General features: G+C 49.6%; 1 protein-coding gene across 1 annotated transcript; it reads left to right on the top strand.

The window, feature by feature from the left end:
• Window positions 1–19: 19 nt before the first annotated feature.
• Window positions 20–24,566, top strand: LOC129401809 (zinc finger protein 239-like). Its single transcript, XM_055124681.1, has 3 exons — window positions 20–132; window positions 23,708–23,815; window positions 23,981–24,566. The coding sequence occupies exons 1-3, from the start codon at window positions 20–22 to the stop codon at window positions 24,564–24,566; spliced, it is 807 nt and encodes a 268-aa protein (XP_054980656.1).
• The last annotated feature ends 1,393 nt before the right edge of the window (window positions 24,567–25,959 follow it).

The following is a 25,959-nucleotide window of genomic DNA, read 5'->3' as shown; positions in this document are numbered from 1 at the left end:
GATGATGCCCTTGTAGGAGATGGTTTGGCTTTTCCCCTGGATGTTCTGTAGCAACTTGGGGACAGTGGTGGAGATGAAGCAGATGTCCACCAAGAACAGGCTGGAGAAAAAGAAGTACATGGGCATGTGGAAGTGGGGGTCCAGACTGATGGCCAGGATGATAAGCAGGTTCCATTTGACAGTGACCAGGCACGTGGACAGGAGCAGCTGAAGATGTGGGGCTGCAATTCTGCCTCCCTTGATAGTCCCAGAAGGAAGAATTGTGAAATTCTGGTATAATTCTTTGTTTCTGTGTGTCAGTAACTACCAGGAAGGGGGGAAATTGAAAACATAACAGCCAGTTTTCTCAAATAGAACATGACTAACTTAAGTTGAAATTCTACAGTTACCCCAGGAAGGGAAATGATGCAATCTCCAACATAAATCTCCCTGGACTTAATTACTAAAATACTGAAATCCTAAGCCGCACAGCCGCTATCTTGACCACACGATTTTATATCTCTTCATTCTCATCAATGGAAAACTAATTATCAAATGCTTCCTTGTCAGTCGGGCCGTATTTTTGGGGGATAAACTCCAAGAAGAATAGTGAGTTCTGTGTTGAAACTCCAACAACAATAGTGAGCGTTGTGTTGAAATATGAAATGTAAACAAGGTAAAGAGAAACTGAAGTGAAATTTACCAGTTATGCAGGCAGGGGTTGGGGGGTTGGGGAGTTGGAGGTATACTGGGGTTTTTGGTGGTGGAATATGGGCACTGGTGAAAGGACGGGTGTTTTAGCATTGTATAACTGAGACATAAGCCTGAGAACTTTGTAACTTTCCACAAGGTGATTCAATAAAATAAATTTTAAAAAAAAGAAATTAATCCTGGCGGTGCTCAGGGGGCCATAGAATTGCTGTGAATCCAACCCAGGTCAGCTGCGTGCAAGGCAAACGCCCTACCCACTATGCTATCCCTCCAGTCCCCAAATTCAATATTTTTTAACTGAACTATTTTTGTTTTAGTTTTGGGGCCACTCAGGCAGTGCTCTGGGCTTACTCTCTCCTTTGTGCTCATGAATCACTCCTGGCAGTGCTTGGGGGACCATATGGGAGCCTGGGGATCAAAGTTCACTCAGCTGCTGGTAAGACATGAACTCCAGCCACTGTACTATCACTTTGGCTCCTAAAATATTTTTTTATGTAGGAACACTGTTATTTATTAAGCCACTGATTAAGGTGAATGAAGCAGGCATGAACTCCACATTACTTAAAATTTTTTTAATTGAATATCTATGAGCAAGACAATTACAATTTGTTCATTATTGGGTTTCAGTCATACAGTGATCCAACACCCATCCCTCCACCAGTGTACATTGCCCACCACAAATGTCCCCTGTTTCCATCCCACCATCCCCCAGTACCCCACCCCCACCCCCAGCCTCCCTCCATGACAGGCACTTTCCTTTTTGCTCTGTCTCCTTTTCCTTTTCTGCATTATGATTTGCAATACATGTACTAATAGGTCATCATGCTTGTTCAGGGCATTCAGTCTTGAAGCAAAATCTCTTTATTTTTTTCTTTTTGGGTCACACCCAGCAATGCTCAGGGGTTACTCCTTGCTCTGCACTTAGGAGTCAGTCCTAGGGGTGCTTTGGAAAACCATCTGGGATGCCGGGGATTGATCCTGATTTGGAGGCATGAAAGGCCAATGCCCTATCTGCTGTACTATCCCTCTATCCACTAAAATCTTAATAGAAATTCAATACTTACCTCTGAAAGAAAAGACAAAATAGTAACTAATTTTTCCGGCCAGGAAGATTGCACAGCAGCTTGCCTTACATGTGACCATCCTGGGTTCTTTCCCCAGCACTGCATATGATTTCCTGAGTCTGTCAGGAGCAAACCCTGAGCATCTCAGGCTGTGGCCCCCCAAACCCAAACGGAACAAACATAAATGTTGCCACCTTGAGGTGCATCTACAAATCAAATTTAACGTGTTTAAGACCTGGAAATGAAAAGTAAAAAAATATGCTAGACTAAGGGCTGGAGAGATAGTACAGGATGTAAGGTGCTTGCCTTGTATGTAGCCAACTGTAGTTCTATCCCTGGCATCCCATAGGGCCCCTCAAGGACAGCCAGGAGTGATTCCTGAATGCAGATCTGGGAGTAACCCCTGAGCATCACCGGGTGTGCCCCTAAGCCCCCTCCCAACAAAACAAAACAAGAAACTAGCAATTTAATTGCTTTGAGAAAAATGGTTAGAATGTTCCCCAAGGTTAAATGTAAGTGGATAAGTATGTATTGATAGGAAAAATCTGAGAAAATCAATAAAGTGCTAAAGGATTTCCTCACGGGGAATCAACGAGTGCTGTTTAAGCACCAAAGCAATATGGTATTTCTAGAGACAAAGAGCCAGGCATAGGAACACACAACATAAGAAAAGGGGGTGACACTGACAGTGCAGGAAGCTGCTTCACTTTTCAAAAAGTAACAATTGGAAGCAACTAATCGATAATGTAACTGATGATAGAATTATCTGCACAGAATTTACAAGTCTTCATAAATGCCACCAACCCCACCACCCCCACCCAGCCACACCCCTAATACCCATAGAAGAATGAAATGACAAACAGCAAAGTCGGAAGCAACGTGCCCATGTTTGTTTGAAAGTGTGTTTTCACAAATCATAACAATGTCAGACCCCTGTGGATCAACTCCGTAAAGAACTTACACACGAACCAAGGGCAAGTAAAGTGAAAAGGCACCGGGCTCAAACATTATGCATCCTCCTCCAGAATGACATAATCCAAAACAGCAACCTTAGCATTCTTGAGTATCACTCTTTTTTGTCCTCAGGTATCATTCCTGGTGGGGCTCGGAGGACCCTAAGGGTGCCGGGAATTGAACCCAGGTTGGCTGCATGTAAGGAGAACACCCTCCTAGCTGTCTTATGGCTCCAGTTCCTAATGCACAATTTCTGAAGTTGACCTCTGTAGCCAGGGACAATCTTTCATGCTGGAGTCAACTGTTCTTTGTGTAGCTTCTTACAAAGAAAACTTTCAAGGCTCTCTTGATGTCCTTGATCCTGAGGATATATATATATATATATATATATATATATATATGGGTTTAGTACAGTGGTGCTGTTGAAGTTGCATGGTAGTTGTGTGTGTGTGTGTGTGTGTGTGTGTGTGTGTATGTGTGTGTGAGGCAAGATCATTTTCTCCTTTTCTTTTTCCTTTTTCTTTTTGGGCTGTACCTGCGATGCTCAGGGCTGATTCCTGGCTCTGCATCTGGGAATTACTCCTGGCTGTGCTCAGAGGAACCCTACAGGATGTCGGGAATGAAACCCGGTCTGCTGTGTGCAAGGCCAGCATACTCCCCACAGTACCATTGCGTGGGTCCCCACAGATAGTTTTTATAGAAACTTACTTAGAAAGTTTTATTTTTTTTGAAAGGTTTCTTTTAATTTTTTTTGTTTGGTTTTGGGTCACACCCAGTGATGCTCAGGAGTTACTCCTGGCTTTGCACTCAGGAATTACTCCGGGCAGTGCTTGGGGGACCATATAGGATGCCGGGGATCAAACCCGGGTCGGCCGCGTGCAAGGCAAACGCCCTACCCACTGTGCTATCGCTCTGACCCCTCTTTTAATTTATTTTTTAATTTTTATTGAAACACCGTGAGAGTAGTTACAAAGTCTTTGTTTAAGTCTCGGTCATACAATGATGAAACATTTTTTTTTTTAATTTATTTATTTTTAATTAGAGAATCACCGTGAGGGTACAGTTACAGATTTATACACTTTTGTGCTTATACTTCCCTCATACAAAGTTTGGGAACCCATCCCTTCACCAGTGCCCATTCTCCACCACCCGTAAACCCAGTGTCCCTCCCACCCTCCCCAATCCCATCTCCCCCCCACCCCACCCTGCCACTGTGGCAAGGCATTCCCTTCTGTTTTCTCTCTCTAATTAGCTGTTGTGGTTTGCAATAAAGGTGTTGAGTGGCCTCTGTGCTCAGTCTCTAGCCCTCATTCAGCCCGCAACTCCCTTCCCCCACATGGCCTTCGACTACAATGTAGTTGGTGATCGCTTCTCTGAGTTGCCCTTTCCCCGGAACGTGAGGCCAGCCTCGAAGCCATGGAGTCAACCTCCTGGTACTTATTTCTACAGTTCTTGGGTGTTAGTCTCCCACTCTGTTATTCTATATACCATAGATGAGTGCAATCTTTCTATGTCTGTCTCTCTCTTTCTGACTCATTTCACTCAGCATGAAACTTTTCATGCCCATCCACTTAACTACAAAATTCTTGACCTCCTTTTTTCTAACAGCTGCATAGTATTCCATTGTATAGATGTACCAAAGTTTCCTCAACCAGTCATCCGTTCTGGGGCATTCGGGTTTTTTCCAGATTCTGGCTATTGTAAACAGTGCTGCGATGAACATACATGTGCAGATGTTGTTTCGATTGTACTTTTTTGCCTCTCTGGGATATATTCCCAGCAGTTTGACCTCCTTTTTTCTAACAGCTGCATAGTATTCCATTGTATAGATGTACCAAAGTTTCCTCAACCAGTCAAATGATGAAACATTTGACCCTTCACCAGTGCACATTTTCCACCACCAGAAACCCCAATATCCCCCCCATCCCAAACCCTCCCCCTACCTGAGTGGCATACGATTTTTATGTAACTCTCTCTCTACTTTGCTTACATTCCACATTTCGACACCAAACCCACCATTATTATTTGGGATTTTCCCCCAACACTCAGATCTGCCAAAAAGGTAACATTAGACAATTTGTTTTCTATTGCTGATTATGCATTGCATATGATGATGCGGGGCTGCTATTGCAGGCGCACGATTTTGGAATTCCAAAAATTCTGCTAAAAGTAAATGTGTTCCAAGCTTTGTTTCTGAGTCTCTGGGATCATGGCCGATGAGAAGCTCGATCAGCAGCCAAAGGGCTCGTTCATGGGTAGTAAGTTGGGGCCTCATAGGGGTGGGGTCGGGGAATGGACTGGCTCTGCCCCCATCCCATGAGGCTCCACATTCCTCATCACTGTGGGACCCTTCCTGGTTATCCCTAGGCCTCTAGAAGATGGTGGCGGCAACCGAGCCGCCAGGGGAAACAGGCCAAGGCACGGAACCCATTCCCACCTGGGGTGGTCCAGTGCCAGAAACCTAATGCGTAGTCCGGACACATTTCTGCCAAAGCCACTGGGTTCTGAGCTTTGTTTCTGAGTCTCTGAGATCATGGCCGATAAACAGCTTGATCAGCATCCAGAAGGGCAGCAACTCAGGACGTGGGGTTTCCTAGGGGCGGAGGTATGGAAAGTGAGTGGGGTGGGGAATACTGGGGATTTGGGTGATGGAAAATGTGCACTGGTGAAGGAATGGGTGTTAGGTGACCGTATGATCGAAGTTCAAACATGAAATGTTTGTTACTGTATCTCACGGCAAATTAATAAAAAAAATAAAAAAATTTTAAAAAGAAAGGTTTAGAGAGAAGCATGCGCTAGGGAGAGAGCACAGGCATCTCTAGAGGAAAACAGGTGCAGCAGGACCACTGCGATGTCCAGCGGGGACGCGCTGGCCTTGCACGCATCGACCATGCTTCAATCCTGGGCACCCCATATGTCCCCTGACCCCGCCAGGAGTCATCCCTGAGCACGCCAGGTATTCAAAGAGAATAATAAGTGCAAATGGGAGGAAGAGCCTGGGCTTGCCAGCTCTTGCCCCTGGCTGCCCGCTGGCCCTTTCTCCTGCCAAACACAGGCAGTTCTCCTAAGGGGACACGGACTGCGCCCCGCTGAGCAGCATGAAGCTGACCTTCCTGTCCCTGCTGAGGCTGAGCGCTGGCGCCAGGCAGACCTTCACCTGACTGTACCAGAACTCGGCCACCAGGCGGGAGGCGGCCTCGGGGGGTCAGGGCCCCACGCTGTGTTTGCAGGGAGCCAAAGGCCAGGAGCTGGGCCTCAACCAGATGACGGCTGCTGCGCTCAGGGCCCCCTAGGACGGATGCTGTGTCCGAGGAGCAGGCAACGGGAGGGCGCAGGGGGGTACCTGTGTCCGTGCCCCACTCCCCTGACCCGCCCTGCCTGCACCCCCGCAGTTCTGGAAGGGCCAGGCCTAGACCCTGCTGGAATTCAGTGCCACCCAAGGACGCGTCCTGCAGCTGCTCGAAGTTGCAGACACCTGCTTCGGACAGTTCTACCAGAAGTTTGGCTTCCAGCTGGGGCCAGTCTGCTTCAGTAGCTGAGAGTCTCAGGGGTCGTGGGAGGGGGGACAGATGGGAAGACCCCACGGGGGCACTGATGGTGCTGAGGCCTCCAGCCGCCCTATTTATCTTCTGCAATTGCCTCAAGGTCAGAGAAGAGGAATCTCCTTCCTTCTTCAGCCCCGGGGGAAACTCCAAACTCTCCCCTCCTGTCTTCGGTGGGGGGGGGGGGGCACAGCTAAAATTTAGCTGGAAGTTTAAGTACCCCTACACCCCATACAAAGGACTTCCAGCTCTGAGCTGATACAGGGTCCCCCAAACCTGCCTCCCTGCCCTATCCCCCCAAAACTCTGGTGCTTCCGGACCTCCTTGTTGACCACTGGGTTCCCTCCTGGTCAGCCCGAGATGGCTGGAGGCTTCCCCTGACATTTAGGGGAGCAGAGCAGGTGGGGGTTCCCCAAGTGTCAGAACCAAAGTCGAACTCCAGAAGTAACTGGGGACCCCTGTAAAGCTGTGTGCCCCCTCCCCCACCGCCTCAGCCCCACTCCAGATGCTGCCCCACCCCTGCTTCTAACCCCCTCCCACGAATCACCCAGCCAGGTCAGGAGGTGTGGCCTGGAGAGGGGTGGAGTGAGGGTTGGGAAGTGACCCTGGATCCCACGTGCCACTATCATTCTCGAGGGATCCCTGGGCCAAGAGGAGGCCTCCTCTGGTGGATTCAACTCGCTTACACCCGCCAAGAGCTGGAGGGGATGAGAGAGTCCAGCATCTTCCAGCCCTGCCCGCGCCCTGCTGGGCCTTGGGTCAGAGAATAAACTGGTGAACTGTGTCCGGGTGTCCATGCTGCCTGGGGCTCACCCCACTCACTCTCGGTGTGGAGGGACACCCAGTGAGCAGTGCTCCAGAGCCAGCTGCCAGAGAGCGAACAGGGTGACACAGGAGAGGCTGTGCCCTGCCGCAGGACCATCCCTTCAAACCAACTGGTTCACAAGGTCTCCAACCCCTCATCCCCACACCCCAGCCCCCCACATTTCTGAGGATGCCATCTCCTTCCTGAGAGTTTTGGGGTTCCTAGACATATGAGAAGTCCCAAGCCCTTTGTTCTCCATGGAGGAGGGTGACAGAGGCCAGATTCACCTCCAGCATCTCCAGATGTCTGCGGTGACGGTAACAACGGTCAGAAATACTGGGGGTGGGTTAAGAAGAATTTTATTTAACACTGTAATAATGAGCCTAAGACTGGGCAATCGGGGCTGGAGTGATAGCACAATAGGTAAGGCGTTTGCCTTGCATGCAGCCAACCCAGCTTCGATTCCCAGCATCCCATATGGTCCCCCAAGCACCAAAAGGAGTTATTTCTGAGTGCATGAGCCAGGAGTAACCCCTGTGCATCGCCGGGTGTGACCCAAAAAGAAAAAAAAAAAGACTGGGCAATCTCCTTCCATGGAAATTCTAAAAACATTATTTCTGCCTGCCGAGGATAACGATGTTCAGGGATTACTCCAGGAATGATTCTCGATCTATTAGAGCTCTGGTATGGAAGATTTTTTTTGGTGGGGCGGGAGTGTGTGGACCCACAGGGTTTAGTGAGCGATTGAGTACCTGGGATTGAACCTTGGCGGCCACGATCAGGGCTAGATTATTTTGTTGTTCTCTTTGCTTTGACCAAGAAGAGTTCTGAACCTGCTTTGCTCTGTCTGACCCAGCCCTGTGGAAAGATTTCCTGTTAAATTCAACCCCACATGCTGTCTCCTCACGTTCTGAGGGTGACCCAACCCTCTTCTACAAGGAAGAGGGGACATGGATACAGCAAGATACAGCTCAGAAAACACCAAGTTGGGGTGAGGGAATCTGCCATCAAGGCTCTGACATTGTTTTGCTTTTATTTGCTTTGTTCATGGTTTCAGGTACACAAATCCAGCAACACTCAGGGGTTCTCTTGGGTGTGACTCAGGAATCACTCTGGCCTGCTGGTGGGACCGTATGGAGAGCCAAAGAGAGAACGAGGGTCCTGTGACTACAGGCAAGCCCCTTAACTGCTCTGCTCCCACTGCATAGTCCCAAGGGCTTTTTTTTTTCCCTTTTTGGGAATCACTCAAGAATCAACCCTGGCGGTGCTCAGATGCCCATATGGGATGCTGGGAATCAAACCCGGGTTGGCCGCATGCAAGACACACGCCCTACCGGCTGTACTTTGCTCCAGCCACCAAAAAGGGCTTTCTTTTTTTTCCCCCCTGGGTCACACCTGGCAATGCACAGGGGTTACTCCTGGCTCTGCACTCAGGAATTACTCCTGGTGGACCTTATAGGATGCTGGGAATCGAACCCGGGTCGAACTCGTGCAAGACAAATGTCCTACCCACTGTGCTATCCCTCCAGCCCCCAAAAAAGGGTTCTCTTAAGGAAATCTTGAGCGTGGGAAAATTTGGGCTCCGGTAGTTCTGGTGAAACGTCACAAGATGGCGCTGTGGGAGTTTCGGTCTCTCCCCAGGCTCGTTTCTCCTTAAATTTTCCATCCTTAGCTTTGCTTCAATGTTAAGAATGGGTAATTAAGGATCAAGCGCGCAACTTACACAGGTGCAGCTGAGCTCCCAAAGTGGGGTGAGGGAATTCGCCATCAAGGGACTGAGGGGGCCTTGTTTTTATTTTCTTTTTTTTTTTTACTTTTTTTTTTTTTTGCTTTTTGGGTCACACCTGGCAATGCACAGGGGTTACTCCTGGCTCTGCACTCAGGAGTTACCCCTGGCCATGCTCAGGGGACCATATGGGATGCTGGGATTTGAACCCGGGTCGGCCGCGTGCAAGGCAAACGCCCTACCCGCTGTGCTATCTCTCCAGCCCCTTGTTTTTATTTTCTTGTTGGTTTGTTTGTTTGCGGTTTGGGCCACACCCATAGATGCTCAGGGGACATTCCTGACTCTGCCCTTAGGAATCCCGCCAGGCGCAACTGGGGCACCATATGGGGAGCCAAAAGACGGATGACGGTTCTGTGAAGGCAACGGCAAGGGTTCTAACCTCTCAGCTCCCGCTGCACTGGATGAAGCGGTGTGCTTGATCCTTAATTACCCCATACCTAACATTAAAGCAAACCCAAGAGAGAAAGTTTTTAGAGAAATGTCCCTGGGGAGGGACGTTCAAGCCCTTTGAGCCATCTCGTGGCATTTCGGAGGAACTGCCGCGGCCCGATTTTCTCAAGTTTAAGATTTCCAGCCCTTTGCTTTGCTTTAGTGTTAGGTATAGGGTCATTAAGGATCAAGTAGGCCATTTGGGCTGCTCCAGAGGGAGCAGAGCAGTTAGGGCTCTTGCCTGCAGTCAGAAGACCCCGGTTCTTTCTTTGACTCCCCACAGTCCCAAACAGACTCTCCATGCAGGAGTCAGAGCCAGGAGAACCCCTGAGTGTTGCTGGGTTTGTAGCCCCCAAACCATGAACAAATCAAATACAAGCAAAACAGCATCACAAACTTGATGGTGAAATCCCTCACCCCAACTTGGGGTGTTCTGAGCTGTATCTTCCTATATTCATGCCTCCTCTTCCTTGCAAAGGAGCGTTGGGGCACCCTCAGAACGTGAGGTGGTGGTATGTGGGGTTGACTATAACAGGAAACCTTTCCACTCAGACTATGACAGGCTGAGTCAAACTCAACGTGGCCATCATTTTCACTGCAACACTCACCTGAGTTAACCAACATCCAGGAAAAATTGAAAGATGTTAATTACAGATCCCAGGGCTATGAGGAATGGGGGTCAGGCAGTAATGTTCAACATTGTTATCACAATGAAAGGTCACCCTAGTGCCCGAGGCAGAGAGATTCACTTCTCCCATATCCAGGGGCAAGAGAATAAACAAAGATGCTTTCCTCTGGGAAATGAAAACACTGACATTCATTATGAATGGACATTTATTATAGATTCATTAACGTCTCTAAACTTTGACACAATAGCGGATACACAGGTCTAAGCAGCTAAGAGGATTATTGTCTAGTTGACCAGCCACCGATGTTTTACCATACTGGCGGCAGCTTGCTGAAGACCCTTGGACGTAACTAAGATTCATAATGAAGGAGCCAGAGCAATAGTACAGTGTGGAGGGCATTTGCCTTGCACTCAGCAAAACCAGGCTCAGTCCGTGGCATCCCATAGGGTACCCCCAAACTCTGCCAAGAGTAATTTCTGAGTGCAGAGCCAGAAGTAACTCCTGAACATGACCGGTGTGGCCCACAAACAAAAGTTGTTCACTTTCAGAGGCCATTAAACCAGTTAAGTGATTGTCTTACAGACAAATGACCTGGATTTGATCCCCAGCACCCACTGGGGCCTCATAGTCCTGCCAGGAGTGATCCCACACTACAGAGCTTGGGGGAAGCTCTGAGCATTTCTGGGTGTGACCCAAGACAAAAAAAAAAAAAAGAAAGAAAGAAAGAAAATATCCATTAAGGGTTTGGAGCAATAGTACAGCAGGTAGGGCATTTGCCTTGCACGCAGCTGAGCCAGGTTCAATCTCTGGCATCTCATAGATTCCCCAAGCACCACCAGGAGTAATTCCTAGGTGCAGAGCAAGCAGTAACCAAGATGAAGAGGCAGGAAATTGGTCTCCTCCCATCTGATCATCTTTAGTATTTCATTCTGGATTTCTGAGAAGGTTCGTTTTTTCGGAATGACTTCTGTACAAACTCAATAGCTCATTTTTTCCCCTTTTTTTTGGGGGGGTACACCTGGCGATGCACAGGGGTCACTCCTGGCTTTTCGCTCAGGAATTACTCCTGGTGGTGCTCAGTGGACCATATGGGTTGCTGGGAATGAAACCCGGGTCAGCCACGTGCAAGGCAAAAGCCCTACCCGCTGTGCTATCACTCCAGCCCCTCTTTAAAAAAAAAAAATCTAGGGTGGGGGGAGCATACCTGGCAATGCTCAGGGCTGACTTCTGGCTCTGCACTCAGGGCTGACTCCTGGCAGGGCTGTAGACCGTAATGGGATGCCGGGGATTGAACCCAGGTCAGCCTTGTGCAAGCCAAGAGCCTTTCCTGCTGCTCCAGCCCAAGTTCACTTTATTAAGCTTCTGCTCTGATGCAAAAATTTGCAGGCCACACGAAGCAATGCTCAGGGCTGACTCCTGGCTCTGCATTCAAGAATCACTCCTGCAGGGTTTTGTGGACCCTGTGGGATGCCAGGCTTTGAACCCAGGTCAGCCATGTGCAAGAGAAGTGTCTTACTTGCACTGGCCCCACACGAACAGTTTTTTAACCATCCAGTTTGAGGTATTCCCCAGTTATTTTCCAAGCTTTGGATCAAGAGAGGTTGCACTCTTTCACTGGCAGCTGATATGTTGTAGCACACACTTCGTCTCATGCCCAAGGATTTCCCCTTGTTTCCCTTCAATAATCATCACTCGATTTGAAAATACTATACCTTGGCACCTAAGTTTATTTTCCTAACTTAGCTATAGAGGTACCTGAAGATGTTTTTCAGCTACAACAACCTTAACTACTGCTGTGACATGTTGCCCTAATTCTGTTGAAGCATACGGATATTCTATCATATTTGAATATCATAAGTGATATTCTCCTACTTTTGTTTTGGGGCCTCACTCAGCAATGCTCTGGGATTCCTCCTAGCTCTGGACTCAGGAAATCACTCCTGGCAGTGCTCAGAGACCAAAAGGGATGCCAGAGATCAAACCCGGGTCAGCTGAATGAAAGGCAAGTGCTTTTCCCACTGTACTACTACTTCACCAGTGGATCATGATATTCTTGATGACAAACAAGCAACCATTCACCTGGGGAGGAGTCACCCACATGTTCCTGACCAAATCTATGTGTAACTCAAAGTGGCCATCATTATCACTACAACACTCACCTGAGTTAACCAACTTCCAGGAAAAATTGAAAGATGTTTATTACAGATCCCTGGGCTATAAGGAATGGGGGTCAGGCAGCAATGTTCAACATTGTTATTAGCAACGAAAAGTCACCTTATTGCTTGAGGCAGAGAGATTCACTTCTCCCATATCCAGGGGCGAGAGAATAAACAGAGATGCCTTCCAGAGGGCTGGAAGGCTTAAGCATGGGAAAATCGAGTCGCGGTAGTTACGCTGAAATGCCACAAGATGGTGCACTCCATAGCTCCATAACTCCACCCTCACCAGGTCCCGATTACTTTTTCCTGGTCACCTGGTCTAATTCCTAGGCCATCTTCGGGCTCCGAGCAGTGCTTCCTAATTTGGAATCTGTCTAGTTTAGAGCCTTTGCATAGGAGCTGACGGCGCTGGAGGTCCAGGAGCCAAGCTGGGCTGAGCCCTGGGAGCCAGGAGCAGGTTCAGGCCTGGGGCCTTCTTCTGCCTGCTGCTATCTCCCCGCCCCCAGTTGCCCATTCTCTACCTCTGATTGGATGACGGTGAGAGCAGATGAGAAGAAAAGGGCCAGTCAGATGGACCTAGATGACCTGGTGCTCCACCCTTCTGCTCCCACTGGCTCACATCCTTCCTAGTCCTTTCTGACCTCAGGTAGCAGAAGGCTCAGGAAAAATCCAAACAGGCTCTCCTAGAGACTGATGAGATCCTACAGCATGCCAAGGCAGCCTTTCAAGTCCTGAGCAAAAAGCTAGGAATAACAACTGAGCACTGCTGGGTGTAACCTAAAACAAAACAAACAAGTTTGTTAGACTGAGTTCCTCTGGCTTTGACCCAATGGATGCAGATTAGAAAGTGCTGGAAGGTCTGACCTCCAGCAACTACTCCCCACAATGAACCGAAACAGCAGCATCAGGACCCAGGTGTGAGATGAGACATTTTGACAACCCAGGGTCACCCCTCACTAGGCACAACAGATATCAGGAAATTGCGGGGGCCAGGTAGAAAGGGCAGCGGAGGAGCACTGGCCTGGCAGGCGGCCAATCTAAGCTAGATCCCCGGCACCCATAGGGTTCCTTGATCATTGTCAGGAGTGATCCCTGAGCATCGCCGGGTGTGGGTCTCCCAAAACCCCAGATAAAAAAAACCCTCAAAGTTGTTTTCAGAAACCCCAGGGAGCGGGAATGATAGTACAGTGGTTAGGGAACCTATCCTGCACGTGGCTGACCCCAATTTAATCCCTGGTATCCCATAAAGCCCCCATCCCACTTCGAGTGATCCCTTTGCTCAAGTCAGGCGTTAGCCCTGAAAACAGTTGGTGTAAACCCCCCCCCTCAAAAAAAAAACAAAGAAACCCCAGCACTCAATAACTGTGTGGGCCCTGTGCCCCCATGAAGAAGCTCCAAGTTAGCACAGTGCCCGGCATGCTTGTAGCCCAGAATATAATCCTGGGCACCACCTCCATCATCCAGCACTGCTGGGTGCAGCCTGGGGCCCCTAACACTGGGGGGAACAACCAGAACTGTTAGGGTCACAGCTAGAGCTAGAGGAGCTGGCAGTGGCCCTCACACCCAGCTTTATCCAGGTGTGGCCCCGAATCAGGGAAAAGGCATTTAATCATGGACCTGTCTGCCTGCCCGGCTAAGCCCCGCGCCTGGGCCAGGGTGCCCAGACAGGCCCCTCCTTACTGGCAGCCCCATCTTGTGGCCCCATTGGGAAAGAGGGCAGGAGGCACCGTGTTCTCAGCCCTAGGGAGAGGTCACCTCTGAGCCTCACCCACGAAGGCCAGGTGCCTGCAGGCCTCCAGCATCACGTCTCTGTACAGGCGCCTCTGGGCAGGGTCCAGCAAAGCCCACTCGGCCCAGGTGAAGTTCACAGCCACGTCCTCATAGGATACCGACTCCTGAAACACACAGAGATGCGCATAGGCAGGCCCCCTTACATCCACAGGCAGCAGAGGCACTCAGGGGGGCAAAAGTAGTGCCTTAGAATATAGCTCAACACCCCCACCCCCGCCCCGTTCCCTGGGAATATTACAGTGGCAAGTGCTGGGAGCCATATCCCCACCTCTCAGACAACGCCCCACCAGACATCTGTGAACAACTGGGAACAGGCCTTCTGCCCCAAAAAGAGTGACAAAGGTGGGGCTGGAGCAATACCACAGATGGGTGGGCATTTGCCTTGCACACAAGCTGAACCGGGTTCGATTCCCAGCTTCCCTTATGGTCCCCTGAGTACCCCCTGAGTGCAGAGCCAGAAGTAATTCCTGTACATTGCTGGATGTGACCCAAAAAGCAAAAAAAAAAAAAAAAAAAAAAAGTGAGAAAGGACCTGTGTGTGTAGGATAATATAGCCTCAGGTAGTTTAGGTTTATTGGATTACTCCCATGACAGTGCTCCCATTCCTCTGTGTTTATTTGTACTTCTTTTTTTGTCTTCTGTTGACTTGTAAATATTGTTTTTCTCTTCTCCTTGAGTCGTTTACATAGTTTGCCTTGCTCACAGCCGACCAGGTTTGATACCCAGCATCCCATATGGTCCCCTGAGCACTGCCAGGAGTAATTCCGGAGTGCAGAGCCAGGAGAAACCCCTGTGCATCAACGGGTGTGAACCAAAAAAAAAAAAAAAACCATTTTCCCCCTTCAAGCTGCCTTCAGAAAATAATCTCAGTATATTGAAAGGGGCAGTTTTCCTTTTCTCAGAGAAGCCTGGCTGGTCTTTGACATGCAGATCTCATGTCTGATTTTTGACCTGATCACCTAGGCCTAATCCTTGACATTGTAGATTGCTGGCTCTGGCCCAGCCTAGTGTTTGAGATGTAGATTTCAGGTGCCTGCCCAGCCTTGTATTTGGGATGTAAATCCAAGTGCTTATCCCTCAAGAAAGGTTTTGAGGTTTTGGTTTTGTATCTTCTTTCCAGAGGCCAATATTACTGGCCTTCAGATGCAAGGAAATAATGCATGTTTTGCTACCTCAATGTTCCTTCTGTAACTTCTCTTGATGCCATTGATGACATCACTGTATTGTGCCATTTAGAGGTACCATGATCAATAAAAGGAGATTACTGAGCTCTCTACCTTGGTCACAGAGTCAGAGAGAACCTGGACCCACCATGACATACATTTCTTCCGAATTCCTTGTCTCAGCATCCCGTGTCATCAGCACTTGCGACTGCACGAACCTTCATGCAACAGTTTATGGTGAAGAGGAGTGTGCTACCGTATTCTCTGCAAGCAACCCTTTGGTCCCAGTTATTTTAAAATTCAGGGCTGGAGTAATAGTGAGTTGGGGAAGGGGGGTGCTTGCCCTGAACGCAGCGGACCAGGTTTTGATGCGTGGAATCCCATCTAGTCCCTTGGTCCTAGAGTGATTCCTGAGAGCAGAGCTAGGAGTAAACCCTGAGCACTGCCTAGTGTGACCCCCTCTCCCCCAGAGAATTCTGAGAAGTGTCTTAGGTTCCCACTTGACGCAGCTCTCATCCCAGAACAATGTGTGAGGAAACTGATTCTTCACTGTTAGGGCACGGTTCTGGATCTCCGACCACAGACAAGGACCACACAGGAATCCAATTAGCAAGCAGGTGGTTTATTACACTGGTTAGCTAATATTGTGCATACCTACACAGCGACATGCAGGTCCTGTGTGCGAGGCAAGACCCCGAGCTTCTCCAAAAGAGATCTTATATAGGCCTTCACCGGCTGTTAAAACAGAGCCCGCACCTTTCATAGCCAATAGATTTGTAATAATACATACTTTCTTAACCAATCTATTTAAAAAGACATCACTCCTTAGCCTATGGTTTTAGAGATCAGCATTCGAGCCAGTATTCAGGAATGTCCCGGCTCTGGGGGCAGTCATGGGTCTAGTGACATGGTCTTGTGAGAGGCATCTGGTTATCTGGTCTGACAACCACCTTTCTTGCAACCCGGGGCACCTGTATCCAAATTCCTTGCTCAGGGGAGAAAAACAAGTTATTCTGCTAGGTGGGCTCCTGTAAAAAGAGTCCTGTGGTCTGACCTGGGCCAGTCCTTCACATTGAGAAAGCTAAATTAATTCCTACGGTCTGTTCTGGGCCAATTCCTCACACCCGCTTGCTGATTGCATTCCTGCGTGGTCCTTGTCGGTGGTTGGAGACCCAGAACCATGCCCTAACACTCCGAACCCACACAAAGAGTTCAGCGAGTAATGTAACACAGAGGCGGAGTTTATTAAGTCGCCTACCTGAGGTCAAGATTTAGGCACGCAGGCCCGAGCAAGACCCTGAACAAGGGAAAAGTCACATATTTAACATATTTTAGTCAGTGCTTCTATCATAGCCTACACTGATGAATTTTTTCAAAAACATAAATGAAAATGCAAATTTCATAATTGAGAAGAAAACCTACTTTCAAATAGTACAAACAAGGAGTTACAGATAGGTGATCTAGACACGTTTTCAGAACATTCTGGCAGCTACACACCCTGCTTGTGTCTTGGTGGCTTCTATAGACAGTGAATAGCAGTTATAAACTATTTGCCATGGAGAGTTTGCAGGACATTTCTTCTACTTCTCTTGCTGATGGGAGGCGGGGGGTTGGGGGGGGGGTGAAGCGAGGTTTTAAGAAAAACAAAAAGGTTTAAGTAAAACAAAACGTGAAACAGGAACCAGGAACGATGGAGTTGCTCCTGCCCTGCTCCGTGTCCAACAAGGGGAAAGGCCCCTTGGCTGTGGTGTGGGATCTCAGCAGCATCTAGGAGAGCCTGCTTGGATGTTTTCCTGGACGTTAAGCATTACTCCTTAAGCCTTATCCTACCTGATATCTGAAAGGACTTGGAAGAATGTGAGCCTGTGAAAGCGGAAAGGCGGGGCGACAGGTAATCAAAAATGCATCTGATTGGCCCTTTCCATCTCACCCGCTCTCACCGTCATCCAATCAGAGGTAAGGAATCGGCGGTGGGGGCGGGGAAAAAACCGCTGCTGAAGAGGCCCCAGCCCTGAACCGGCTCTTGGCCCCCTGAACTCCGTCAAGCCTGGCGCTGGACCCGCGTGGCCACCGAGTCCTGTGGAGGAGCGATAAGGCAAACAGATTACAGATCCAGAAGCACTGCCCGGCGCGCGAAGACGGCCTAGGTATTAGACCAGGCGGTCAGGAAGAAGCAATCGAGACCAGGTGAGGGAGGGTGGAGTCTTGGAGTGGGAAACGGGGAGAGGGATGAGTGACGTCATACCCGAGGCTTGTGAACCCAACAACTGAGGAGTTTAATGAAGTTGCTTTTTTTGAGGTGGGGGCTCACGCCCAGCGATGCTTAGGCATTACTCAAAAATTACTCCTTGCGGTGCGTGGGGGACCTCTAGGATGCTCGCGATTGAACCTGGGTCAACCGCACGCAAAGCAAACGCCCTACCCACTGTGATGTTGCTCTGGCACCCTAATGAACTTTTCTACTTTGGGGGGGGGGTCGAGGGAGGTCACACCAGCAATGCTCAGAACTTCTTTCTGACTCTGTATTCGGGGATCACTTCTGGCAGGGCTATGGGAACCCAGTGGGGTGATGGGAATCGAACCCTCCCCATTTGTCCGCAAGACAATTCCATTAACCTGTTTCAGGGTACTTAAGAGTGAACAACTTTTTTTGGATTGTTTCATTTTGCTTCGGCCACACTTGGTAATGCTCAGAGGTTACTCCTGGCTCTGTACTCAGGAATTACTCCTGGTGGTGCTCAGGTGACCCTATAGGATGTGGGAATCAAACCGGTGACCTCGCTCTACTCTGGCTCAGGCCTCATGAACTTTTGTTTTTCCTTGTAGGGTTACACCTGACGATGCACAGGTGTTACTCCTGGTACTGCAGTCAGGAATAACTCCTGGCGGTGCTGAGGGAACATATGGGATGCTGGGAATCGAACCTGGGTTGGATGCGTGCAAAGCAAACACCCTATCCTCTATGCTATCGCTCCAGCCAAAGATTGATGAACTTTTAAGCATCTGAATTTTGTCTGCAGATCAGTCTGAAGAACCCACCCACTCTGGAGTGAAACCTCCATGGTACTAACATACTTGTTATTTTTCTTGCAGCAAATCTGGAAGCTCCCCCATGTAGCTTCTTCATATGTCCAGATCCACTGTTCCCTGACCACCAACCTGCTGAAGTAAGATGGTGAGTTTGGGCTTATTTCTTTTTTATGATTATGATGATAATTATGATGACAATTGTGTTTTGGGCCTCACACGGTGGGTGCTCAGGGCTGACTCCAGGCTCTGTGATCAGGGATCACCTCTGCCGGGTCCTAGTGCCTCTATGGGATGGCAGATATGGAACTTGGTTTGGCCTCATACAAGGGAAGTGCATCCCCTCTGTCCTATCTGCCCCTCCTCTCTTTTCCCAGCTTTTATACTGGTTAGTGGCTGAGATTTCCATGCCAGTCAGCCTATGGGTGGGTTTCACCTGTGTGGTGACCCCCGCCCCCCAATTTGAACCCCTTGAGTTCTGCTGCTAAGGTGTGATGGCAGGCAGATGAGGAGTATGAATCAAGGAAGGACAAGCCGAGGAAAGTAGGTGGAGTCTGTTCTCAAGGTTAAGTCCAGAGGTTTTACCCAGAAGTTGTTCGTGCCCTGCCTTGGGTGTTCTTAATGAGGACTTTCATAATGCAGACAGAAAGGTTGAATCATTAGTGCTTTGTGGTTGATTTCTATAAATTTAACCACAGAAGTCTTTACGGATTGCTGTCGGTGTGCCCCACAAGGAACTTATGTGAAGCGGGGAGGAGAAAGACAGTCACTATCTCCCCCATCCTCCTTTGCCACCCGGGACCCAGGGTTTCGGGATTCCTGTCTCATCTTGCAGAGAGGAATTTCAGGAGTACTAGTTCAGTGAAATTACAGTTTTTATTTGAAGGTTTCAAAGGGGAGGAGGGAGAGAAAGTGGGAGAGAGCGGAGAGAAACAGCGCTCAAGAGAGAACCCAGGCTTCTCCAAAGCCAGAGAGAGCCCCTACACACATCCCAGCATTAGACAGGAAAGCATGAAAATCCACATCTCAAGAGGGGAGATGCTGGGGACACATGTGCTCAGGCACCGTGTGTGCTTGGGCAAGTGGGGGCAGGCAGCTTTTGGGCTCAGACATCCTATGAGCTCCCTTCCTTTGTACAAGGTGGCCTCTATGAAGGTTTTCCAAACTGTCCCCCTGTGGGGTTTCAACCTAGGTAAAATTCCATTGCTAAGACGGTTGCCAAGGAGTTGGGAGTGATGGTGGTCTTCTTTGAAATTCCTTTCCTGGCCTTTTATGTCTTTCAGACCTTCTCTGGGTTTGTTGCTATAGATAGGTGCGGGTCTTACCAAATCTAAATTCCTGTTTCCCTGCAAGGATGGCCTTTGCAACTTCAATGCAATTACTTCCAAGGAAATTTTCTGTCATCACCTGGGGAGGGGCCTTCCCTATCTGCCAGCCAACCTACATCAGAATGACTCCTGACTCTGAGCTCAGGGATCTTGGCTCGGGGTCCTGGGGGACCTAATGGGAGGTTGGCGATAGAACCTGGTTGGAGCATGCAATGCCAGCGCCCTTCCCACTCTGTCATTGCTCCTACCCATAAGCAAGTCTTCCTGTTGGCCATTGTTAGGCCCCTTGATGCTACCTTGACAGACAACAGTATCTCTCCAGGCCTTTAGGGAATCCTGCAGGTTGCCCAGAATTATCTGTCTGAGCAGCGAGTCTCTGGGGTCTGAGGAGTTGAGCAGAAGCTTCCTTTTTTTTTTAAGTTCTTATTTATTTATTTATTTATCTATTTATTTATTTATTTATTTATTTATTTGCTTTTTGTGTCACACCGTGATGCACAAGGGTTACTCCTGGCCTTGCATTCAGGAATTCCTCCTGGCAGTGCTCGTGGGGACCATATGGGATACTGGGAATTGGACTCGGGTCAGAAGCGTGCAAGGTGAACGCCCTACATAGTGTATTATGTCTCCGACCACAGAAGCGTCTCTTAGGCATCACTTTATAACAGGAATTTTGGTCTAGGTCTTGGGAATGTGAAGTGGGTTTCCCCACATGATGCAGTTAGGTCACCCACCAATTCTTGGGGGTGAATGGGAAGGGCTAGTCACAAGGCCACTGTCAGTTTCCACATTTTTTGAACAAAGATTCCCCTTGTCACTCCCACTTTTGCTTTTGGGGTAACACGCAGAGATGCTCAGGCCTTACTCCTTGCTCTGCATTCAAGGATCACTACTAACAGTGCTCAGGGAACGTTAAGAATGCCAGAAATCAAATATACGTCCGCCATGGCCATGTGCAAGACGAGTGTTGTCCATGCTGTGTTTTGGCTGAAGCCCCGTCCCTTTGTCACTCTTTTGAAAAGTCCCCTCAGAGTTTTCCTGTGTGTCTTGGCCGGGTGCTGTCATGGTTCATGGCTTTCAGCCCTTTCTACTGAGCTCTGTGTTCTGCACACATCCTGGTGTTCCCCGTGGGGACCCTGATTGTTTAAAGGAGATTAAAGTAGGGGCTGGAGTAATAGCACAGTGGGAAGGCGTTTGCCTTGCTCTCGGCTGACCCAGGTTCGATTCCCAGCATCCCATATGGTCCCCTGAGCAATGCCAGGAGTGATTCCTGAGTGCATGAGCCAGGATTAATCCCTGTGCATTGCTGGGTGTGACCCAGATACCAAAAATAAATTAATAAATAAATAAATGAAGTAGATTAAAGTAAAACCCAGGATCCTAATGTCGCCCACCTAAATCCCGCTGCCCCCCACTCCCCCGGGATGCACAGGGACCTGTCTGATTGGCATCTGTGTGTGTTTCAGGAGTCAGTATCCTTTGAGGACGTGGCTGTGATCTTCACCCGGGCCGAGTGGTCTTTGCTGAATCCTGCTCAGAGGTGCCTGTACAGAGACGTGATGCTGGAGGCCTGCAGGCACCTGACCTTCGTGGGTGAGGCTCAGGCACGACCCTTTCCCACAGCTCAGGGCACGGAGTCTGCTGCCCACATTCCCGATGGGGCCATGGAACAGGGCTGCAGGGAAGGAGGGGCCTGTCTATGGGCACCCTAGCCCAGGAACGGGACATTCCTGGGCAGGCAGACGGATTCAGCCTAACTGCCTTTTCTCTGATTCAGGGCCACACCAGTAGAGCGGGGTGTCAGGGCCACCGCCTGCACCTCTGGCTCTTGCTGTGATCCTAATGTTGCTGGTTGGTCCCCCCAATGATTGGGGGTCCCTGGGCTGAACCCCATAGTGCTGGGTGAGGGAGCTGGTGCTCAGGATTAAATTCGGGGCCAGGAGCAAGCCAGGCATTGTGCTACCTTGGAGCTTCATCCTGGGGGCACAGGCCCCACACCTGGCGTTGCAGGGACACTCTTGTTCATGCTCAAGGGACACTGTGGGGTGCGGGAATCTGACCCACCTCATTCAAGGCAGCTGCTTCCATGTCTGTTGAAGCAAACCAGTTGCATCAGTCCTATTCCAGTTCTTTTTTGTTCCCGCAGAGCATCTTTTTTCTTTGATATACACACCTGGTGATGCTCAGGGCTGGGGCTTGGCATTGCTTGGAGCAGCCTATTGTGTACTGGGGAGTGACCCGGATCAGTTGTGTCCAAGGCAAGTGCCATCCCAGCTGTCCTATTCCTCTACCCCTCCCCACAGTCTTCTTTGGGGACTGAATTGTCTTCCTGCTTGTTCCAGAGGGTTTCTCTCCAGGAAAAGACAGTGGTGCTCTTGGGCGTGTCTTGGAGAATAAGTTGTTCAGTGATGAGAGCACTGTGGAGTTCATGAGCAATGATTCCTGCAATCATTTGGGAGAGAAGCAGATGTTCCCTGATGCTAGTGACCAGCAGCACACACAGAAACGACAACAGAAGTGAGTGAAGTGGCCGAGGGGGGAAGGGAGAGGGTTTTGTTGGGGAGGGGGGTGGCGGAAAACATCTTGGGAGTCTCCAATGTCTTTTGAAGTAAAACCAGTGTGTCAAACTAGTGCAGGACTGAGTAGTGTCCCCTTCACACTGTCCCTCGTGGGCCTCCTCTATTTACTACATCCATGATGAGCATGGCTGACTCCTGGCTCTGCACTCAGCAATCTCTCCTGGCGGGACTGTGGGGTCCGAGTGACCTGAGTCATGCAAGGTGAGGGTCCTGGGGCAAGGCTGGCAGCCTCCACTGGCTTCTTAAGTGGTTTCCACCCAGGATCCTTCTCGGAGAAAAGTCCCTTCTCCAACTCCCCCCATGCTACCCCACCATTTACATGCTTAAAACGGGGCTCTGCATGTAAGGCTTTGATGAATGATAAATCAAGCATTTTTTCAGAGGAATATCCAAAATGCCCTACATTCAGGCCTCAGGATATAGTACAGTGCTTAGGGTCTAATCTCCAACATGGTTTTTGGTTTCCAAGGCCTTGCTTCTGAGTGATCCCTGTGTCCACAGCCAGGAGTAGACCCTGAGCACTTCATAGTGTGGCCCCAAAGTAGGAGGAAAAAAATAACCCCCAAAACAAAAAACCAAAACATAACATGATCAAGGCTGGTGATTGAATGTTGATATTCATTTATTATTTTGTGTTGTGAGCATTTCCTACTCCTGACTCTGGTCCTATGCTCAGGATTCATTCCTGAGGGGGCTCGGGGGACCTGATGGTGTGCAGGGGATGGGTCCGGGACAGCATGATGTTTGGTTCCCGCTCTCCCAGTGTCCTGTGGACTCAGCTGTCGGGATGATCTTGCTTTTCTACTCATTGTGTCTCATTATTGGCAGATACGTCTTGACAAACAGTCTCGGTTATGATCATGAAACTCCTGCACAAGCCAGAGGAACCTCGAGGCGAACTCAAAGCCTCACTGCACACCAAAATCCTGCTACTTCTTCTGCAGAATGTTCTTCCCCCCAGCAACGCCCAACACTTCCCCACAGCTCTCTTCCACGTGACCTTGTTCAGGAGGGCATCTGCTGCCCAGCCACTGAGGAGACCCCCTCTCCTACCTCAGAGGCCCTCAGGCAATGCCCTCTGTTGGTGGCTGGCACCTGGAGACCAACATTCCAAGAATGCAAAGTGTGTGGGGAGACCTTCAATGTCACCAAACTGTTGAAGTGTCACATCAGGGAGAGCCAAGATGAGATGCCTTATGTGTGTGAGCTCTGTGGGAAGGGATCCTGCTACCCCACATACCTGCAGGGCCATGCCGAGAACCATGTTGACCTCAAGAGGCCCTTTACGTGCCCTGAGTGCCCACAGAGGTTCCAGTATCCCTTTATGCTGCGCGCCCACACTAAATTCCACTCTGGGGTCAGGCCTTTCACCTGTGAACTGTGTAGGAAAAGCTTCAGGACTCCTTCGCAGCTGCATGAGCACAGCTGGACCCTCACTGGGGAGAGGCTGTATGACTGCAAGCAGTGTTGGAATACCTTCAGGACTCGCTCGTCTCTCCTTCAACACACTCGGACCCACAGCGGGGAGAGGCCATATGACTGCGAGCAGTGTGGGAAAAGCTTCAGGACTTGCTCAGTGTTCCTTAAGCACCGATGGACCCACACTGGGGAGACGCCTTATGTCTGCGAGCAGTGTGGGAAAACCTTCAAGACTTGCTCAGCGTTGTGCAGTCATAGAAGAACCCACACTGGGGAAAGGCCTTATATCTGCGAGCAATGTGGGAAAAGTTTCGAGACTTGCTCAGTGTTATATAGTCACAGCCAGACCCACACCAGGGAGAGGCCATATGACTGCGAGCAGTGTGGGAAAAGCTTCAGAACTAGCTCCAACCTGCGTGAGCACAGCCGGACCCACACCGGCGAGAGGCCGTATGACTACAAACAATGTGGAAAAAGCTTCAGCACTAGTTCAAACCTGCGTACGTACAGCCGGACCCACAACGAGGAGAGGCCGTATGACTGCAAGCAGTGTGGGAATAGCTTCAGGACTCGCTCATGTCTACTTCAGCACGTTCGGACTCACACCGGGGATAGACTGTATGAGTGCAAGCAGTGTGGGAAAAGCTTCAGAAGTAGCTCAAACCTGTGTGAGCACAGCCGGACCCACACCGGGGAGAGGCCTTATAACTGCGAGCAGTGTGGGAAAAGCTTCAGTTCTTCCTCGGGCCTGCGTATTCACAGCCGGACCCACACCGGGGAGAGGCCATATGACTGCAAGCAATGTGGGAAAAGCTTCAGTTCTTGCTTGGGCCTGCGTATTCACAGCCGGACCCACACCGGGGAGAAACCGTATGAGTGCAAGCAGTGTGGGAAAAGCTTCAGAAGTAGCTCAAACCTGTGTGAGCACAGCCGGACCCACACCGGGGAGAGGCCTTATAACTGCGAGCAGTGTGGGAAAAGCTTCAGTTCTTCCTCGGGCCTGCGTATTCACAGCCGGACCCACACCGGGGAGAGGCCATATGACTGCAAGCAATGTGGGAAAAACTTCAGCAATAGCTCAGGGTTGCGTAGGCACCGATGGACCCACACTGGGGAGAGGCCTTATGTCTGCCCGGAGTGCGGGAAGGGGTTCCGGGACAGCAGCAAAAGGACCAATCACATGCTTATCCACAGGCGATGATGTTGCAAGAGCATGTGGGGTACAACTCTATGCTCAGTTTACCCCCCCCCCCCCCCGGCAACCCAAAGCTCAGGGTAAATATATTTCTTTATCAAATCATGTTGGAACTACAACTGTTGATGCTCAGGAATGGCTTGAAGTTCTGTTCCCAGCTAATTAATCCTGGTGATTATCAGGGAATCCTTTGGGATGCTGGGATCGAAACCTGGGTCAGCCACTTGGAAGGCCAGTGCCCTACCTGCTGTGCTATTGTGATAGCCCCCCGGAAACTCTAATCTCCTGTGAAGTCACTTATGACTTGTGGCACCTCAGGAGAGAGTCTAGTGGGGAATTATAGTAGAGTGACGTTATGTTTTTTGTGTTTTTTGTGTTTATATTTCTTTGGAGCCCACACCTGCTGCTGCTCCAGGCAGATTTCTGGCTCTGCTCTCAGGGATGAATCCTTCGTGCGTTGGGGGACCCTGTGATATGTCCCAGGTCCCACCGGGTCAATTGCTGCATGGACAGCACCTTCGTCTTTACTATGGCTCAGCGCTGAAATTCTGTTTTATTTTAGCTGCCGCATGATTTCCACGACTGTTTCAGGTAGGGTTTACAAGCATCAGGTATTTCAGTGATTTTTATTTTAGATGGACACAGGTTGGTACTCAGGGTTTTCTCCTGGTTCTGGAGTCAGGGATCACTCTGTCAGTGCTTGGGGACTGTTCAGGATGTTGAGAATCACCCCAGATTGGCTGCATGCAAGCTGGGCTCTCTGCCTACTGTCTTACTGCTCTGGTGACACTGATGGAGGCAAAGCTAGCACTGACCACAGTGAAGAAGCCTGTGGCTCAGCCGACTAAAAGCCACCCTGAGAGACCAGTTTGATGTTCTGCCACAATATCTGGAGAAAGAGAAACGCTGGCACTGGAGGCAGAAAGCCGAGTGGCAGCGATTGCTGTTGATTTAACACCCAGAGAGGAATCACTTCACAGATCTGGGCTGCGAAGAACATCATTTTTCTTCAATCACAATCATAGGTACATCATGTCATATGAGCTTTGGTCACTATGATATACATTGGTGGCTGGTCAATTGGACAATAATCCTCCTAGCTGCTTAGACCTGTGCATCTGCTTACCCTATTGTGTGAACATTTAGAGACGTTAGTGACTCTACAATAAATGTCCATTCAAAATGAATGTCAGTTTTTTCATTTCCCAGGGGAAGCATTTTGATTTATTCTCCCGACCCTGGAATTGTGAGAAAAGAATCTCCCTCCCTCCAGAGCTAGAGAGACCCTTTATTGTGCTCTGTGTGTTGAATAAAATGAAGTTTCCATGTATGAGAAATGGAGTGGGTTGCTGTGCCATGGGGACCATTTGCTCTCTTGGCAATTGTGGTAGGAGTTTCC

This window comes from Sorex araneus, chromosome 2 (genome assembly GCF_027595985.1).
Source record: "Sorex araneus isolate mSorAra2 chromosome 2, mSorAra2.pri, whole genome shotgun sequence".
Classification (NCBI taxonomy): domain Eukaryota; kingdom Metazoa; phylum Chordata; class Mammalia; order Eulipotyphla; family Soricidae; genus Sorex; species Sorex araneus.
The sequence above is the reverse complement of the archived record's forward strand: the minus strand, read 5'-3'. Positions and strand labels throughout refer to the sequence as shown.